We start from the raw sequence: 15,264 nt of genomic DNA, 5'->3' as shown, positions 1-15,264 counted from the left end.
CCACAGAGCTCTGCACACGTCCTGCATGACTGGATCTTTCCCCGGGACTGCAGCCAGCGCGCCTCTGCGGGGAGGGCCGTCTCTGCACCTGGGCCACACCCAGTGACTGCCTCCCACCTGAGGGGACACCAGGAATTACGCCCACAGCTTGGGCCCCACCGAGCTCAGCACCCCTACCCCCCCCCCCAAAGGTCTTAGGCCCCCTTCCTGGCCAGAGCTCAAAGGCCTGCGGAGTGAGAGCAGTCACCAGGGAGACAGACAGGACACACAGCTGAAACATGAAAGCTCGGCTGCTGGGGAAGCCCAGGCTTTCTCACGAAGCCCAGGCCACAGCGTGGAGCTGGCGGCCGGTTCTGTGGAGAGTGGCCTGCCGGCTGCTGGCCTCATCCCGTCGTGCACACTGCTGTGGCAGCATCTGTTTGAGCTGGCACCCCTGCACCTGGTCACAGACCACTTTTTCTTGGCCGGCTACTTAGGGCCTGGCCGTGTCCAGACAAGAAGCTGGGCATTCAGGTCGAAAAACAGACTTGCATTCATTAAGAAACAGAGCACCCCTGTGCTCCCGGTGGCCCCCCTCTGCCGGGCCTGCTGAGGGACGGCCCACAGGCAGCCTCAGCCGCCTGGACGCCCCCACTCGAGGCTGCCAGGGGGCGTGGCTACTCGCGGGACAAGTCCGCTCTGTCCATCCGTGGATAGCATCCAACGCACCCCAATTCCAACTACCCCATAACACCCACCTCAGAATCCCTCTGGCTTTCTGGACCTTCCAGGCCCTTCTTAGGGCACAGAGCAGGTTTGAAGGAGTGTTAGGGTCCTAAGAGAGCCTGGGTGTGGGGTCAGGAAGACAGAGAGGCAGGCCTGGACATACCTCTCGCTGGTGAGGGGGCTTGGAGAAGCCACTCCCATTCTCTGGGCCTCAGTTACTCTCTGCAAAGGGGCAAGAGAGCCTCAGCCCAGGAAGGAAAGCAAGTGTCGTCTGAGGGAAAAACAAAGCAGAGCCAGGAACTCGGTGAACTGCAAATGGCCACCGACTCTTCTGCGGTCAGAGGAACCCCTATCCCAGGAGAGGCTGGCAGGGTCACAGTCCTCAAAGGGCTGCCAGCCTTTCTGCCTCCCTCCTACAGACACCAACTGAATGTCTGCTATTCGCTCAGCTCTGTGTAAGTACTGTGTATACTGAGAGGGATAAGGCAAGCTACTATCCCCAAAATGCCTGGTGGGAGAGACAGACACGAAACAAATATTTATATAAATCAATACATAATTATAACTGTGTCATTTATGCTATGAAAGAAGAGCCCAGAATCCTAGTTGGACCTCTATCAGGGAGTCCTGACTCAGCTGTGGAAAGCAGGGAAGCTTTCCCTAAGAAGCAGTGGCATTTTGAGCTGATAGCCAATGGATGCTAATCAGATGGGGGAGGGTATCTGGAGAGATTTAGAGAGGGGTCATTGTATAGTGTTTATGATGGGTGTGCAAAGGCCCTGAGGCCAGAGGTGTGTAGCATGTATGAGGAACATAAACAGAGCCTTTGTCTGGAGGGTGGAAGTAGTGAAATGGGGAGCAATGAGGTTGGAAGGGTGGCAGGGCTAGATCATGCAGGTCCCTGTGCACCCCAATAAGGGTTTCTGTCATTTTCTTAAAAGCAGTGGGGAATCAGTAAAGGGATTTAAACAGGGAAATACACTATCAACTTTGTATCTTAAAGAGATCGCTCTGACACATAGATTTGCTTGAAAGTAATCCAAAGGAGGTGGGGAAGGGGGAGTAGAGATAAGTATTGATGAAATAGGGACAATCTTTTGTTGATGGTTATTATAGGTGGGTGATGGATACATGGGTATCCACCCTACAACTCTCTCCTTGTTTGTGTATGTTTAAGATTTTTTCCATGGAGACAGATCAGTTAGGAGACTGCATTCCAATGGAGAGATGATGTCTCAGACTTGGTGGCAGTGGGGATGGAGGGCCAGGAATGGATTCAGGATCTATATTTCCAAATGATATCAACCTGACTTGGTGATCCATTGAATGTGGGGTAGAAGGGAAAAATGTCGAATATGAGTCTAGATTTCTGGCTTAAGCAAGTAGGATACTGCTCTGTTTTACTGAGATGAAACAGGGAAAAATATTTTGGAAAAAGAGCATATTCGAAGGAAACAATGAGGAGTTCAGTCTTGAAGTTGTGTGAGAAACGTTTAAATGGAGATGCCAAGCTATATAGGAGTAAAGAGCTCAGAAGAAAGGTCCAGACTAAAGTGATACATTTCGGAGTTACTGGCCCATGAATGAGTACAGGAGCTAGGAAAGCGGATACACAAAGAGAAGCTATCAACAAGGGTGCCGAAACCACTTCAACAGGAGAAAGATCAGTCTTTTCAACAAGTGGTGCTGGGACAACCAGATATTCACATGCAGAAGATTTAAGTTGGACCCCTATCTCACACCACTTATAAAAATAAGCTCAAAAACGTCAGAGCTAACCCCACGAAACTTTTAGAAGAAAACAGGTGTAAATCTTTGTGACCTTTGATCAGGCGACAGTCTCTCAAGATACGATACCGAAAGCGCAGGAAACGGAAGAAAAAAACTGAGCCTCATCAAAAGTGGAAACTTTTGTGCTAATGATGTCATCAAGAAAGTGAAGACAACCCACAGAATGGGAGAAAATATTTGCAAGTCATATATCTGATACGAGCCTAATATCCAGAATATACAAAGAACTCTTACAACCTTGCAAACACTATGCTAAGTGAAATAAGCCAGTCCCAAAAGATAAATACTGTATAATTCCATTTATATGAAGTACCTGGAGTATCAAATTCAAAGAAACACAAAGCGGAATGGTGGTTGCCAGGGGCTGGAGGGAGGAGAAGGTGGAGAGGTATTTAATGGGTATTTCAGTGTCGCAAGATGAAAAAGTTCTGGAGACGGATTGCACAATTTGAATGTGCTTAACACTTCTGAATCGTACAGATGCACTTATAAGTGGTCAAGATGATAAATTTTGTTATGGTTTTTCTTGACCACAATTAAAATAATCTTTTAAAAAAGAATTCCTTTTTTAAAAAAATATTTATTTATTTGAGAGAGAGCGCGCGCGCATGCGTGCATGCACGTGCGGGAGATGGGGAGAGGGGCACAGGGAGAAGGAGAGAGAAACGTAAGCAGAATCTACATTGAAGGTGGAGTCTGACCCAGGACTCAATCTCACAACTCAATCTCATGACTCTGAGATCACCACCAAAGCCAAAACCAAGAGTGCACCCCCCAGGCGTCCCTAAAAAGAACTCTTAAAATCGTATGATAAAGAGACGTAATCCAGCTAAAACTGGGCAAATGTTTGAATAAACATTTTTCCAAAGGTGATGTCAAATGAGCAATAGGACATGAAAAGATGCTCCGCGTCATCAGCCATCAAGGAAATGTACATCAAAACCACAGTGAGATACCACTTCACACCCACTGGGAGACCATAATCAGTATTAGGTGTTGGCGAGGATGCAGAGAAATTGGACCCTCATACATTGCTGCTGGTAATGTAAAATGGTACCACTGCTTTGGAAAAGCCTGGTGGCTCCTCAGCCGGTTAAACATAGAGTTACTACATGACCCAGCAGTTGCACTCCCAGCTATGCAGCCCGAGAGAACTGAAAACATGTCCACACAAAGTGTTGTACAAGAACGCTCAGAGCATTATGGTAATTAGCCCCTCAAAACGGAAGCCGCCCAAATAGCCATCAACCGATGAGCAGATGCGCTGTGGTATTCCGCACAATGGAATATTACTGAGCCGTGCAAAGGGTGCCGGATTGATACAAGCCACAACATGAAAGAACCTTAACATTCTGCTAAGTGAAAGAAGCCAGTTATGAAAGGCCACATACTGATTCCACGTACAGGAAATGTCGAGAACTGGCAAATCCGTGGAGACAGAAAGGAGATGAGTGGTTGCCAAGGTGCTGGGGGAAGGGGAAATGGCAAGTGACTAATGTGCGTAGGGATTCTCTTTGGAGTGATGACACTGTTCTGGAATTAGACGGTGGGGAGAGCGGCACAACTTGGTGAATACTATTAAAAGCCATGGAATTGGACACTTTCAAAGAGTGAATCTTACGGTCTGGATTATATCTCAAGGAGGCGGAGAAGGAGGAGAGAAATCTGGGACCCGAAGGAGCACAAGACTTAAAGATTGGGGGGGGGGGTGTCCCCCAAGGAGACTAGGAGAGAGCGAGCCAAGAGGTAGAAAGAAAACCAGGGGTAGGGGTTGTCATGGAAGCCGAAGGAGCGTGTCCAAAGGAGGACTGGGCGTCAGTGGCTAACTGAGAGGCAGGTGGGAGGAAGGCTGAAGGCAGTCCCCCCAGCAACAAGGTCAGGATGGGTAACTTCCGCCATCTCGGTGGGGTGGGGAGGGTGTGAATCCAGACTCGGGCGCGAAAGACCTGCTCCCCTTTGCTCCCTCCCAGGCCGGTGACCGCATCCCAGGGACGGACAGTGAGGCCGGGTCTCTGAGTACAAGGGAGGATGCCACTGAGCCAAGTCCTGGGCCAACCTCGGATCCTGCTGCCCTCCTCCCAGTGAAAGTCGGCGGGGATGCTGGAGGGCGGGAGAAGGTTCCCTGCGGGGAGGGGGCCACGATCGCCCGCAGCCCCCTGCGCCCGCAGCCTCACTGCCGGTCCAACCGCGCCGGCGTCCTCACCTGCTGCTCCTTCACCCCCCGCGCGCGTCTGCCGCAGCCCGAGAGGCACGGGTCGGTCCCGGGCGCCTGCCTCCGCAGGGGCTGGGAGGCTCGGGTCACCCGGCGCCAGAGGGCGGCCACACCCGGAATTCCAGCCCCGCACTGAGCGCCGGCTCCCCGAGGCGGAGGCCCGGCGCCAGAGATCCCGCCGGCCCGCCCGGCCCAACGGCCCAACCTCCGAGGGGGCTGATGGGCCCTGAGCGTTGAGAGCAAAAGCTGGCGCAGACTGGGCGCGGGGGGGCGGGGGGGTGCGCTGCCGGGAGTGCAGCAGCCCCACCGCCCCCCCCCCCGACCTCCCTGAAAAGGGATCCAGCGCCCCCATCCGAGGTCCCCTTTTGGATCGGTGTCCAGCACCAAACCTGGTAGCCGGCCCGGATTTAGGATGGCCCAAAGCAGGGTCTGGCTGGTGCCCTGCCGCAGGCTCGGGACAACTGGGCTCCCCCAAGCTGTGCGGCCGCGAAGGGTTCAGGTTCCTGAGCCATGACCTAGTCTTGAGGGGCTTGCTGGGTCCTGGGACCTCTTCCTCCAGGGAGAACTCCAGATTGTCTAACTGATGGAAACCCCCTAGGAATGCCTGCTCTCGCCCCTATGAGTCAACAACGTTCTGGAGGTTCTAGCCATTGCACAAAAGCAAGACAAAGAAAGAAAAAGTTTAGACAGTAAAAAGAGAAATTTTAATTTTTATTTATCCATATATTTTTTTAAAGTAACCTCTATGTCCAAAGTGGGCCTTGAACTCACGACCCCGAGAAGAGTACCATGCTCTACCGACTCAGCCAGTCAGGCGCTCCCCCACAAGAGAGAATTTTTGTTTGAAAGATGGTAAGATAAACTATCTAGAGGACACATAATCAACTGCAAAAACAAAACAAAGTGGCCCAGACATTCTTATATCTGGGCAGTAGGCAAGGCAGAGCTGTGGTGGGGATAGACACCACTTCTTATGGAGCTTATTATTCTAGGGGTTATAAGATCAACATAAAAGGCAATAGTTTCTCTATAGACCCACAGTAAAAAAAAAAATATATATATATATATATATATTCTATATTCTAAAATATATAATAAAATATATTTGGGAAAATGATCCTATTCACATGGAAACAACACATAAAATACCCAAGAATAAACTTTTTTTTTTAAGATTTTTTTTTTTAAGATTTTATTTATTTATTTGACAGAGAGAGAGACAGGCAGCGGGAGAAGGAACACAAGCAGGGGGAGTGGGAGAGGAAGAAGCAGGCTCCCAGCGGAGGAGCCTGATGCGGGGCTCGATCCCGGCAGATGCTAAACGACTAAGCCACCCAGGCACCCCAAGAATAAACTTTTAAAATGTCAAAAGTCCATGAGAAAAAAACCACAAACCTTTTTTAAAAGACATAAAAGAAGACTTGAATAAATGTTGAGTGGGAAGATTCAAAGTTTTAAAGGAGCGAATGTATCTCAAATTTAATGCAAGGGCTTGCCTTACCAGATGTCAGAACAAACTACAAAGCTAGAGCAATCAAAAGACCATGGTATTCATAGGAAGCAAACTGAGGGTTACTGGAGGGGAGGAGGGAAGGGGGATGGGGTAACTGGGTGACGGGCACTAAGGAGGGCAGATGATGTAATGAGCACTGGGTGTTATATAAGACTGATGAATCACTGAACTGTACCTCTGAAACCAATAATACATTATATGTTAATTAATTGAATTTAAATAAAATTTAATTTAATTAAAAAAAAACACAAAATACCATGGTTTTTACTGGCTTAGGAAAGATGAACAGATCCTAACAGAGAGTCCAGAACATGATCTATGGCTATCTGAGAATTTAGTACATGATAAAGAAGGCGTTCTAAATAAGTAAGAGAAGAATGGATTGTCCAATAAGTGGTATTGGGGCACCTGGCTAGCTCACACCATTCGCAAAAATAAATTCCAAGGAGAGTGAACACCCAAATATTTTCTAAATCAATAAAGAACTAAAACAAAATAGAGGAGAGTATTAAAACATTGAGAAAGATTTTTCTAAGCAAGATATAAAACCCAGAACACATTAAAGATTTAATTGCACAAAAATTAAAAACTTTGTACACCAAAATTTAAACAAAGAATTGATTTTTTTTTTTAAGATTTTAGTTATTTATTCGACAGAGATAGAGACAGCCAGTGAGAGACGGAACACAAGCAGGGGGAGTGGGAGAGGAAGAAGCAGGCTCACAGCGGAGGAGCCTGATGTGGGGCTCGATCCCAGAACGCCAGGATCACGCCCTGAGCCGAAGGCAGACGCTTAACTGCTGTGCCACCCAGGCGCCCCAAGAATTGATATTTTTAAACATATAATGAGCCATTATATGTTTGACTCATCCAAGTCAGTAAGAAGTAAATGATCTAATAGAAAGGTGAGCAAAGAATATTAAACAGGCAAGTCAAAAAAGAAGAAATATTTCTCATAACTGTATTATTGGTAAACACTTAAAAATTTATAGTGCTCAGTACCACCCAGGATATATCACAAATCTAGAGAGTTCCCTTGATCCAAAACTCCATCTCACAGAACTCGGCACAAGGAAATAAATGGACAAGTAGGCAAAACTTTATATTCATATGGCTAACAATTATGGTGAAAAAAGCGGAAATACCTAAATAATATTTTATCAATATCATAGATTCCTACGCAATTGACTAAAATAGTGGAGTACAGCTGCATGGGCTTGTAGAGAAAAAGGCCCAAAATGTGTTGTTTAGTGAAAAGTAGGTACAGATTAGTAAGTAAGATATAATTAATCCAGTTATAAAATTTAACCTTCTATACCTAAGGGTATATACCAAACAACAGTGATTATATCTTGTGTGAGAATTATAGAGTGATTTTTAGTCTTTTTTTAAAAGATTTTATTAATTTATCTGACAGAGAGAGAAAGAGAGCACTCGCAAGCAGGGGGAGGGGCAGAGGCAGAGGGAGAAGCAGACTTCCCGCTGAGCAGGGAGCCCAATGTGGGGATAGATCCCAGGACCCTGGGATCATGACCTGAGCCGAAGGCAGGTGCTTAACTGACTGAGCCACCCAGGCGCCCCCTGATTTTTACTCTCTTTAATTTCTCTTTCATTTAAACTTATTAAAATAGGCATGTAATACTTTCAAAACCAGCAATAAAAACAATATTGTTTTTAATATTTAAAATAAAAGGTAGAAATGATATCTTCTTTTCTACTTATTGTCAAAGGCTCAAAAGTTTAATAATATCTATTGTTGAGCAACGTGCTGGTGAATGGGCAGTCTCACCCACTACTGTGTGGTAAGGCAGTGTGAGAAAACGTACATAAATTTCATACGTAGATAACCGTCAGACCCATAAATTCCACCTCTAACAGTTTATCCTTAGAAAATAAGTGGACACAAATTTAAATGTATAAGAATGTTCACTGAACTGTAGTTAGAAGAAAAAAAGAACAATAGAGCAGGAACAAATTGTGGTTTACTCATGGATGAAAGGCTATGTAACAATTAAAGTGATTTTTTTTTTAAGATTTTATTTATTTATTTGACAGAGATAGAGACAGCCAGCGAGAGAGGGAACACAAGCAGGGGGAGTGGGAGAGGAAGAAGCAGACTCCTAGCAGAGGAGCCTGATGTGGGGCTCGATCCCATAACGCCGGGATCACGCCCTGAGCCGAAGGCAGACGCTTAACCGCTGTGCCACCCAGGCGCCCCCAATTAAAGTGATTTTTATCAAGTTATTTATTAAAACTAAATCTATATAAGCATGAAAGGATAGCATAGCATTGGAAAGACCTTATACAGAAGACCACGCATAATAAAATATATGTGGGAAGCGTGCTCACCAAAATTCCAACAATATCTTTCTCCATGAGTTGGGATTTTCGAGTTTTTTAAATTTTCTTCCTTATACTTTTCTGTATACTCTGCCTGAATTTTATGACCACAATACACTATCTTCATTTGGTGGAAAGAATAAAAAGGAAGAAAAGGGATACAGCAAGAAAAAGACTTGTGTCAAGGGCACAGCAATATTAACTAATAGACACCTCTGAAATTTCAAATTCCTAAAACCTCATTCTTCTTACATGAAAACTCTTAGAATCCAACAGAAAAAGAAACCTTGATTTTAAAAAAGAACTTTGCCAAATCCCCGCACGTGATGAAACTGCACAAAACTAAACACACACACATGCACACATGCACACACACGCACACACACAGACACACACACGCACACACACAGAGAGGCACACACACGCACACACACACAGAGGCACACACACGCACACACACACGCACACACACGCGCACACACACGCACACACACACACAGAGACACACACACGAGTGCATATAAAACCGGTGAAATCTGAATAAGGTCAGTGGGTGATATCAACATCAATTTTCTGGTTGTGCCCGGGGCTCTCCTTAAGCGAGATGTTACCACTGGGAGAAACTGAGTGAAAGGTACATGAGATCTCTGTACCATTTCCTACAATTGCATATGAATCTACCATTACCTCAAAATATAAAGCTTATTTCCGAAAAATAAACTTTGCACCTTCAAAAGGAAAACAGACCAAGATTTCTTAAAGCTGGGGCTGGGTCACCAGAGGCCTGGTCTCAGATTCTCCAAGCTGGACGCACTGCAGGGAAAGGAACTTTTGGGGAGCGCGTGCTGCGTCTCAGCCATCACACAGCCTTTGAGGCCGGCCGGATGTGACTCTGTTTTACGGATGAAGAAAGGGGGACTCAAAGCCAGTAGTAACTTAGTAACAGAGAAAGGATTTGAATCCAGGTCCTTCGCTCAGCCTCTTCCTATTATTCTATCACAATGACTACAGATCTGAGAATAACTTAAAAGAAAAAAACTGGAACTCCTGGGTGGCTCAGTTCATTAAGCGTCTGCCTTCATCTCAGGTCAGGATCCCGGGGTCCTGGGATCAAGGCCTGCATGGGACTCCTTGCTCAGTGGGGAGCCTGCTTCTCCCTCTGCCTGCCGCTCCCCCTGCATGTGCTCTCTCTCTCTCTCTGACAAATAAATAAAACATTTTAAAAAAAGAAAGAAAGAAGAAAAAACTCCTTCAGTGTTACGCACATCAAGGAACTTGGTATAAGGAAATAAATAGTCCAGTGGGTGGAAAAAAAAAAAGGTAAAGTTGCAATCAGGTAGAAAGAATTTAAAAATGTGTACCTACCTGTGAGTATCATCCGTCAGGTGTGTCATGCAGAAAGTTCTATTAGAAAGTTCTTTCCAACACCCAAATGGACCTCATTATAGCTAGTGGTCCTTCACCAAGGAACAAACCTTGGGCATCCTGTTCCTTGATACAACAAGGTCACTGTTGGCGCTATACCTCAGTGACCAAATAGTTGAGGAAAGGACATTTCTTTATCGAAAGGTTCAAGCGAGGGGCGCCTGGCTGGCTCAGTCAGTGGAGCGTGCAACTCTTGATCTCAAGGTTGTGAGTTCAAGTCCTATGCTGGGTGTAGAGATTAGTTAAAAACTGCAAGGAAAAAAAAGAAGAAGAAATGGAAGGGTAACCTACAGATTACAAAAGATTATACAGACATAGACGCAGAGATTCAGCATGTTAACCAACTGCATAAACCTCATTCAGATTCTTATTAAACTAAACAAATGGTACAAAGACGTTTATGAGACAATGGGGGATCTTTAAAAGCTAATTCATTGATGATTTTAAGGAGTTACTATTATTTTTTAGGTGTGATAACAGTAGTGCAGTTATACTTTTTAAAGTAGATACACACTCAAATAGTTGTGGATAAAATAATATCTTAGATTTGCTTCAGAATAATCCAGGAGTGAGAGAGGAGGAAGGTATATATGAAACAAGGTTGGTAATTATTGAAGCTGGGTGATGGGCACATCCTGCTTATTGTACCATTCTCTCTTTTTATATATGGTTGAATTTTTCTGCAATAAAAGGATTTAACAATGAAAAATACAAGAATTTTTCAACTTGTTTGGTAGTCAAGGAAGCCCAGTATGATGATCAATTCTGAGGTAATGTCACTGGGTTGTTTTATTTTGTTTTTAACTTTAAAAAAAAAAAAAGATTTATTTATTTATTTGAGAGAGAGAGCTCATGCATGGGCAGGGGGGAGGGGCAGAGAGAGGAAAAGCAGACCCCCGCTGAGCAGGGAGCCCAACACAGGCTCCCTCTCAGGATCCTGTGATCGTGACCTGAGCCGAAACCAAGAGTCGGACGCTTTACCAACTGAGCCACCCAGGCACCCCTGTCGCTGGGTTGTTTTAAAATAACATTTCTGGATAGTCCTTCTAAATTCAAAACTTATTTTTAAATAGCACTTTGTGTGGCCTGGGTTGGTATGGGCAAGTTTTGAGGAATCCAGTTCATGTTAACACATATTAGAAACATTTAAATTTTTTTCAGCAGAAGAGAGAAAGAAAACCCTTATAACTGGTCATGGCTGTTTGCTCAGGCATACCAGCCCTGCTGCCGTGACCCGAAGTCAGAGAACAAGAGGGATGCCAATGACACGAAATGCCAGGACGATTTCGACAATTATTTGATATACCACCGATGTGCGACATCAACCTGCTAGGAGGAAACTGAATTCGTGTTTGATTTAAACTAATTCCTTTTTTTTTTTAAGATGTATTTATTTATGTGAGAGAGAGTGGGGGAGAGTGGGGATGGGGTGGGGCAGACGGAGAGGGAGAGACACTTAAGCGGACCCTGTGCTGAATGTGACACGGGGCTCAATCTCATGACCCTGAGACCATGGCCCGAGCCAAAACCAAGTCAGACGCTTCACCGACTGCGCCACCCAGGTGCCCTGTTTAAACTCATTCTTTATGTGCTTTCCTGTTTCAGATTAACATAGAAATAGTGTGGGGCGCCTGGCGGGCTCAAGTCAGCAGAGCCCGCGACTCTTGATCTCGGGGTTCTGAGTTCGGGCTCCACGTTGGGTGTAGAGGCTCCTTAAGAAAAAGGAAGGAAGGAAGGAAGGAAGGAAGGAAGGAAGGAAGGAAGGAGAGAGAGAGAGAGAAAGAAAGAAAGAAAGAAAGAAAGAAAGAAAGAAAGAAAGAAAGAAAGAAAGAAAGGGAAAGAAAGAGGAAGGAAGGAAAGAAGGAAAGGAAAGGAAGAAAGCAAGAAAGAAAGAAAGAAAGAAAGAAAAGAAAGAAAGAAATAGTGCCAGCCAGAAACACATCTGTTTAAAAAAAAAACTCACCATGTGATTTTCCAGTGGATATTAAACATCAGCAGAGGAAACATGCAGTTAGGACTCGGACTTGAGGAGTGGTTCAACCTCCACGGGTTGTTAAAACTCCAGTCCTAAATTAGGACCAAGCATTTCTAAACCAGTAAAAATGTGCAGCTGTGGCAGGGAGAAGGGAGGAACCAGCTTACCCTATAGAGGCTTACATTCTTGGGGAAAATCCTTGCTTCTGGAATCTGTCCTATAGCAGGCAGGCACTCCTTGGGATGGGGGTCGGGGAGGCAATTACTTCTTACCACCCAAGAAACTCCATTCCCGGGGCCTCGGCTCTCCCCTCCTCCTTCCTTTCCTACATCAGTAAACACCTGGGGGATTCGTCAAGGCTGCGAAGGTTGGTGACGGCAGATCGTGACAGACTGGTGCCCGGAGGCCCAGGTGAATAGCAGCACGGTGGCCCACAGCGACTTCACGCCAAACTTACACTTGGGACCAGAGGCAGCTGCAGAAACGTGGGGGCCTATTTTCACTTTTCAGGAAAGGAGAAAAGCAAGTTATTTTCTGGTGTCCAAATTCAGCCACTGGACACTGTTCCAAGTGGAATGCTGTGCCGTTTTCCATTTCATGGGCCTGTGTGTGTGTTTATTAAGTTCTATGCCCAACATGGGGCTTGAACTCATGACCCTGAGATCAAGAGTCATGTGCTCCACCAACTGAGCCAGCCAGGCGCCCCTTGATTTCATGGACGTTCTACAGGGAGTCATAGCAAAGAAGAAATTATGTGAAGAAATAAAATGCTTCCAGAAATTGAGGGGAAATTGAGGCCAATCAGCAGGATCACTGAATAGGACATCATAGAGAAGGCCCTCAGGGAGCCTACAATCCAATCTCCTTCCGTTATGATGATGGCCAAGCAGACTCAGAGAGGGGTACTGACTTTTCCCAAGTCTCAGCAAAATAGGAACAGCGTGAGGCTTAGAACTCACTTCTGATTCCCAGAGGAAGGCTCTTCGTGCTGATCCGATAAATACAGTATGTGGCATTCGGGGGGCAAAAGCCACAGCTTAAGCAGGTTAAGGACTGGGCGGAGCCGCCCAAGCAGGCCCTGGGAAGAGCTTCGGGGAGGCTGGCTGGCCGACCTCAACCTCGGGGGGTCATCCTAGGTGGACAAACTGGCACACAGGTCTTTCTGGCCTGCATTAAGGCTTTTTTTTTTTTCTTAAAGATTTTATTTATTTATTTGACAGAGATAGAGACAGCCAGCGAGAGAGGGAACACAAGCAGGGGGAGTGGGAGAGGAAGAAGCAGGCTCATAGCGGAGGAGCCTGATGTGGGGCTCGATCCCATAACACCGGGATCATGCCCTGAGCCGAAGGCAGACGCTTAACCGCTGTGCCACCCAGGCGCCCCGCATTAAGGCTTTTGAGGACTCACCTAAGTTCAGAAATTTGAAAGCAACCTGTAACATCAAGGCATGGATAGGGGCGGGCTGTCCCCTCTAGGCTAATTCCGAAATTTCTCCCTAAGGCAAGTCAGGAAGATCTTTGATTTGGTGCCAGCCGAAACTCTCCCAGAGGCTCAGTGGCAGCCTCCGTCAGCTTTGCCCTCTAGACCTGTCCATTTGCCCCAGAGATGCTCACTGCTTAATTGGCCCTGTCAAACTGTAACCTCAAACCCGAGAGTATCTGTCAGCATGGACTGGACTCTAGCCAGTGTAACAGACGACTGTGCAGGGGGTATACTGGCCCCCTCACTGCAGGATGGGAGGGACACCCTCTAAGCCACCTCTCCCTGCAACCCCATAAATCTTTGAAAGGAGCTGGACTTTGGAGCCAACTGGAAGTGTTCATGCGGCGAAGACATCACAGATCGTCAGGGCACTCTCTTATTCCCTAGGAGCCCGATCCCTGCAAGGATGGGGGCACCCTTAAACAGCCATGAGGAGGGGGGAGACAAGCAAAGCAAATGAGGGCAAATGACAGCTGGGTAGAGACGCACCAGCCTCTGAAAACAGGACGGAGGGAGCCGGTAAGGGTTCAGCCAGGTCCATAAACCTGCATGGAATGGGCATAGGACTCACACATTCACCCTACCTTCCCCAGTGCTAGCTGGCCAGGGGAGCCAGGCTGCCCTCCAGAGCTCAGACTGTGGGGCTTGGGACCTGGGCAAGGGCAGGAACTTGTTACAGCTTCATTCACTGCCTCTGTCTTCCCTAAATAATCCCTCCCACAGTACCGAAGACCTCAAGGAGCACAGGCCACAATTCTTGCTGTCACCTGAAACGCCACCTCCAGCTTGCCCAGCCTCCTTGCCCCTTGCCCGGTTGCAAGAACTTTCCTTCCTCCCAAAGCGACTCTGGGTCAGATCTCCAGGCTGAGAGACCGGCCCCAGCGCGCCCGATCGGGACAGGCCTGGTGCACGGGTGCGGCTGGGTCGTGCCGGGACAGCTCCACGCTGCCTCCTGGGCCGCCGCGGGCCACTACAATTGCAGACCAGGCTGGGAGGGGAGAGAGGCTGACCCCCCCGAGGGCCAGCAGGAAAGCGCCAGACTTTGGGTGAGGGACAGTCAGGATGAGGCGATCGGTTTGGCTGGGGAATAAATGAATGAGTGAATGAATGAATGAATGAATGAATACACGAATGAATGAATAGCGATGGTGGCGGAGACGCGGTAAGAGGAGTCCCGAGGAGGGTGCCCTCCACCATCCTGATGCAGCCCGGACTTCTCTCCTCCCCCAGGTACGGAGGGCCGACAGCCGGTCCATCTGCCCCCTCGCCAACACCTCGCAGCCCCCGGAGGCGCCCGGGCCCGCGCTAAGCAGCTCTGGAGCGGAGCCCAAATTCCGGTGGCCGGGAAGTGACTGCCCCGCGGCCAGAATGTGCCTAGGCGCCGGGGCCCCCCGTGGCAGCCTCGCCCTGCCAGGCGGCGTCCCCTCGCGGCAGCCCCCGGCCCCCCGAGCCCAGCCCGCTGGCCTCAGCTCCTTACCTGCCCGCCTCGGCGGCCTCACCCCGACTCAGAGCGGTCATCGCGGCACCTCCAGCTAGCGCCGGGGACCGCGCGGCGAGACCCGGCGCTCGTCCGCCAGCCCCCGCCCCCGCCCCGAGGGCCCGCCCCCGTCCGCCCATTGGCTGCTGCCGCGGGACGGGCCCCGCCCATTGGCCTTTCCTCCTCCGGGTTCTGCCGGGAGCTCTGCGCAGATTCTACCACTACCTCCAGACCCGCAAGTCCCGGTGGCCCGGGCCTGGGTCTGCACTTCCTGCCCCTCACAGCGCGGGCCTTGGGTCCCCTCCAGGTTCTTCCTCCTCAGCCCTACCGGTCTCGGAGCTCGG

At 48.0% G+C, this 15,264-nt stretch overlaps 1 protein-coding gene across 7 annotated transcripts in view; it reads right to left on the bottom strand.

Annotated features, from left to right (window-relative positions):
- Positions 1-15,016, bottom strand: part of GRAMD2A (GRAM domain containing 2A) — a 33,005-nt gene extending 17,989 nt beyond the window's left edge. For 6 of the 7 annotated variants that reach the window (XM_087856804.1, XM_087856806.1, XM_087856812.1 and 3 more), the window contains exon 1: positions 14,921-15,016. In XM_087856804.1, the coding sequence (XP_087712930.1) occupies positions 14,921-14,961 (41 nt within the window). In that variant the 5' untranslated portion in view covers positions 14,962-15,016. Of the gene's footprint in view, positions 1-9,926; positions 10,236-14,920 lie in introns of all 7 variants that reach the window. The other variant, XM_087856807.1, reaches the window with a different exon arrangement.
- Between the last annotated feature and the right edge of the window lie 248 nt (positions 15,017-15,264).

The sequence above is a fragment of the Ursus americanus genome, chromosome 28 (genome assembly GCF_024610735.1).
Source record: "Ursus americanus isolate L20-20 chromosome 28, mUrsAme1.1.p, whole genome shotgun sequence".
Classification (NCBI taxonomy): domain Eukaryota; kingdom Metazoa; phylum Chordata; class Mammalia; order Carnivora; family Ursidae; genus Ursus; species Ursus americanus.
Note: the sequence above shows the minus strand (reverse complement) of the source record. Positions and strands in the feature narration are given on the sequence as shown.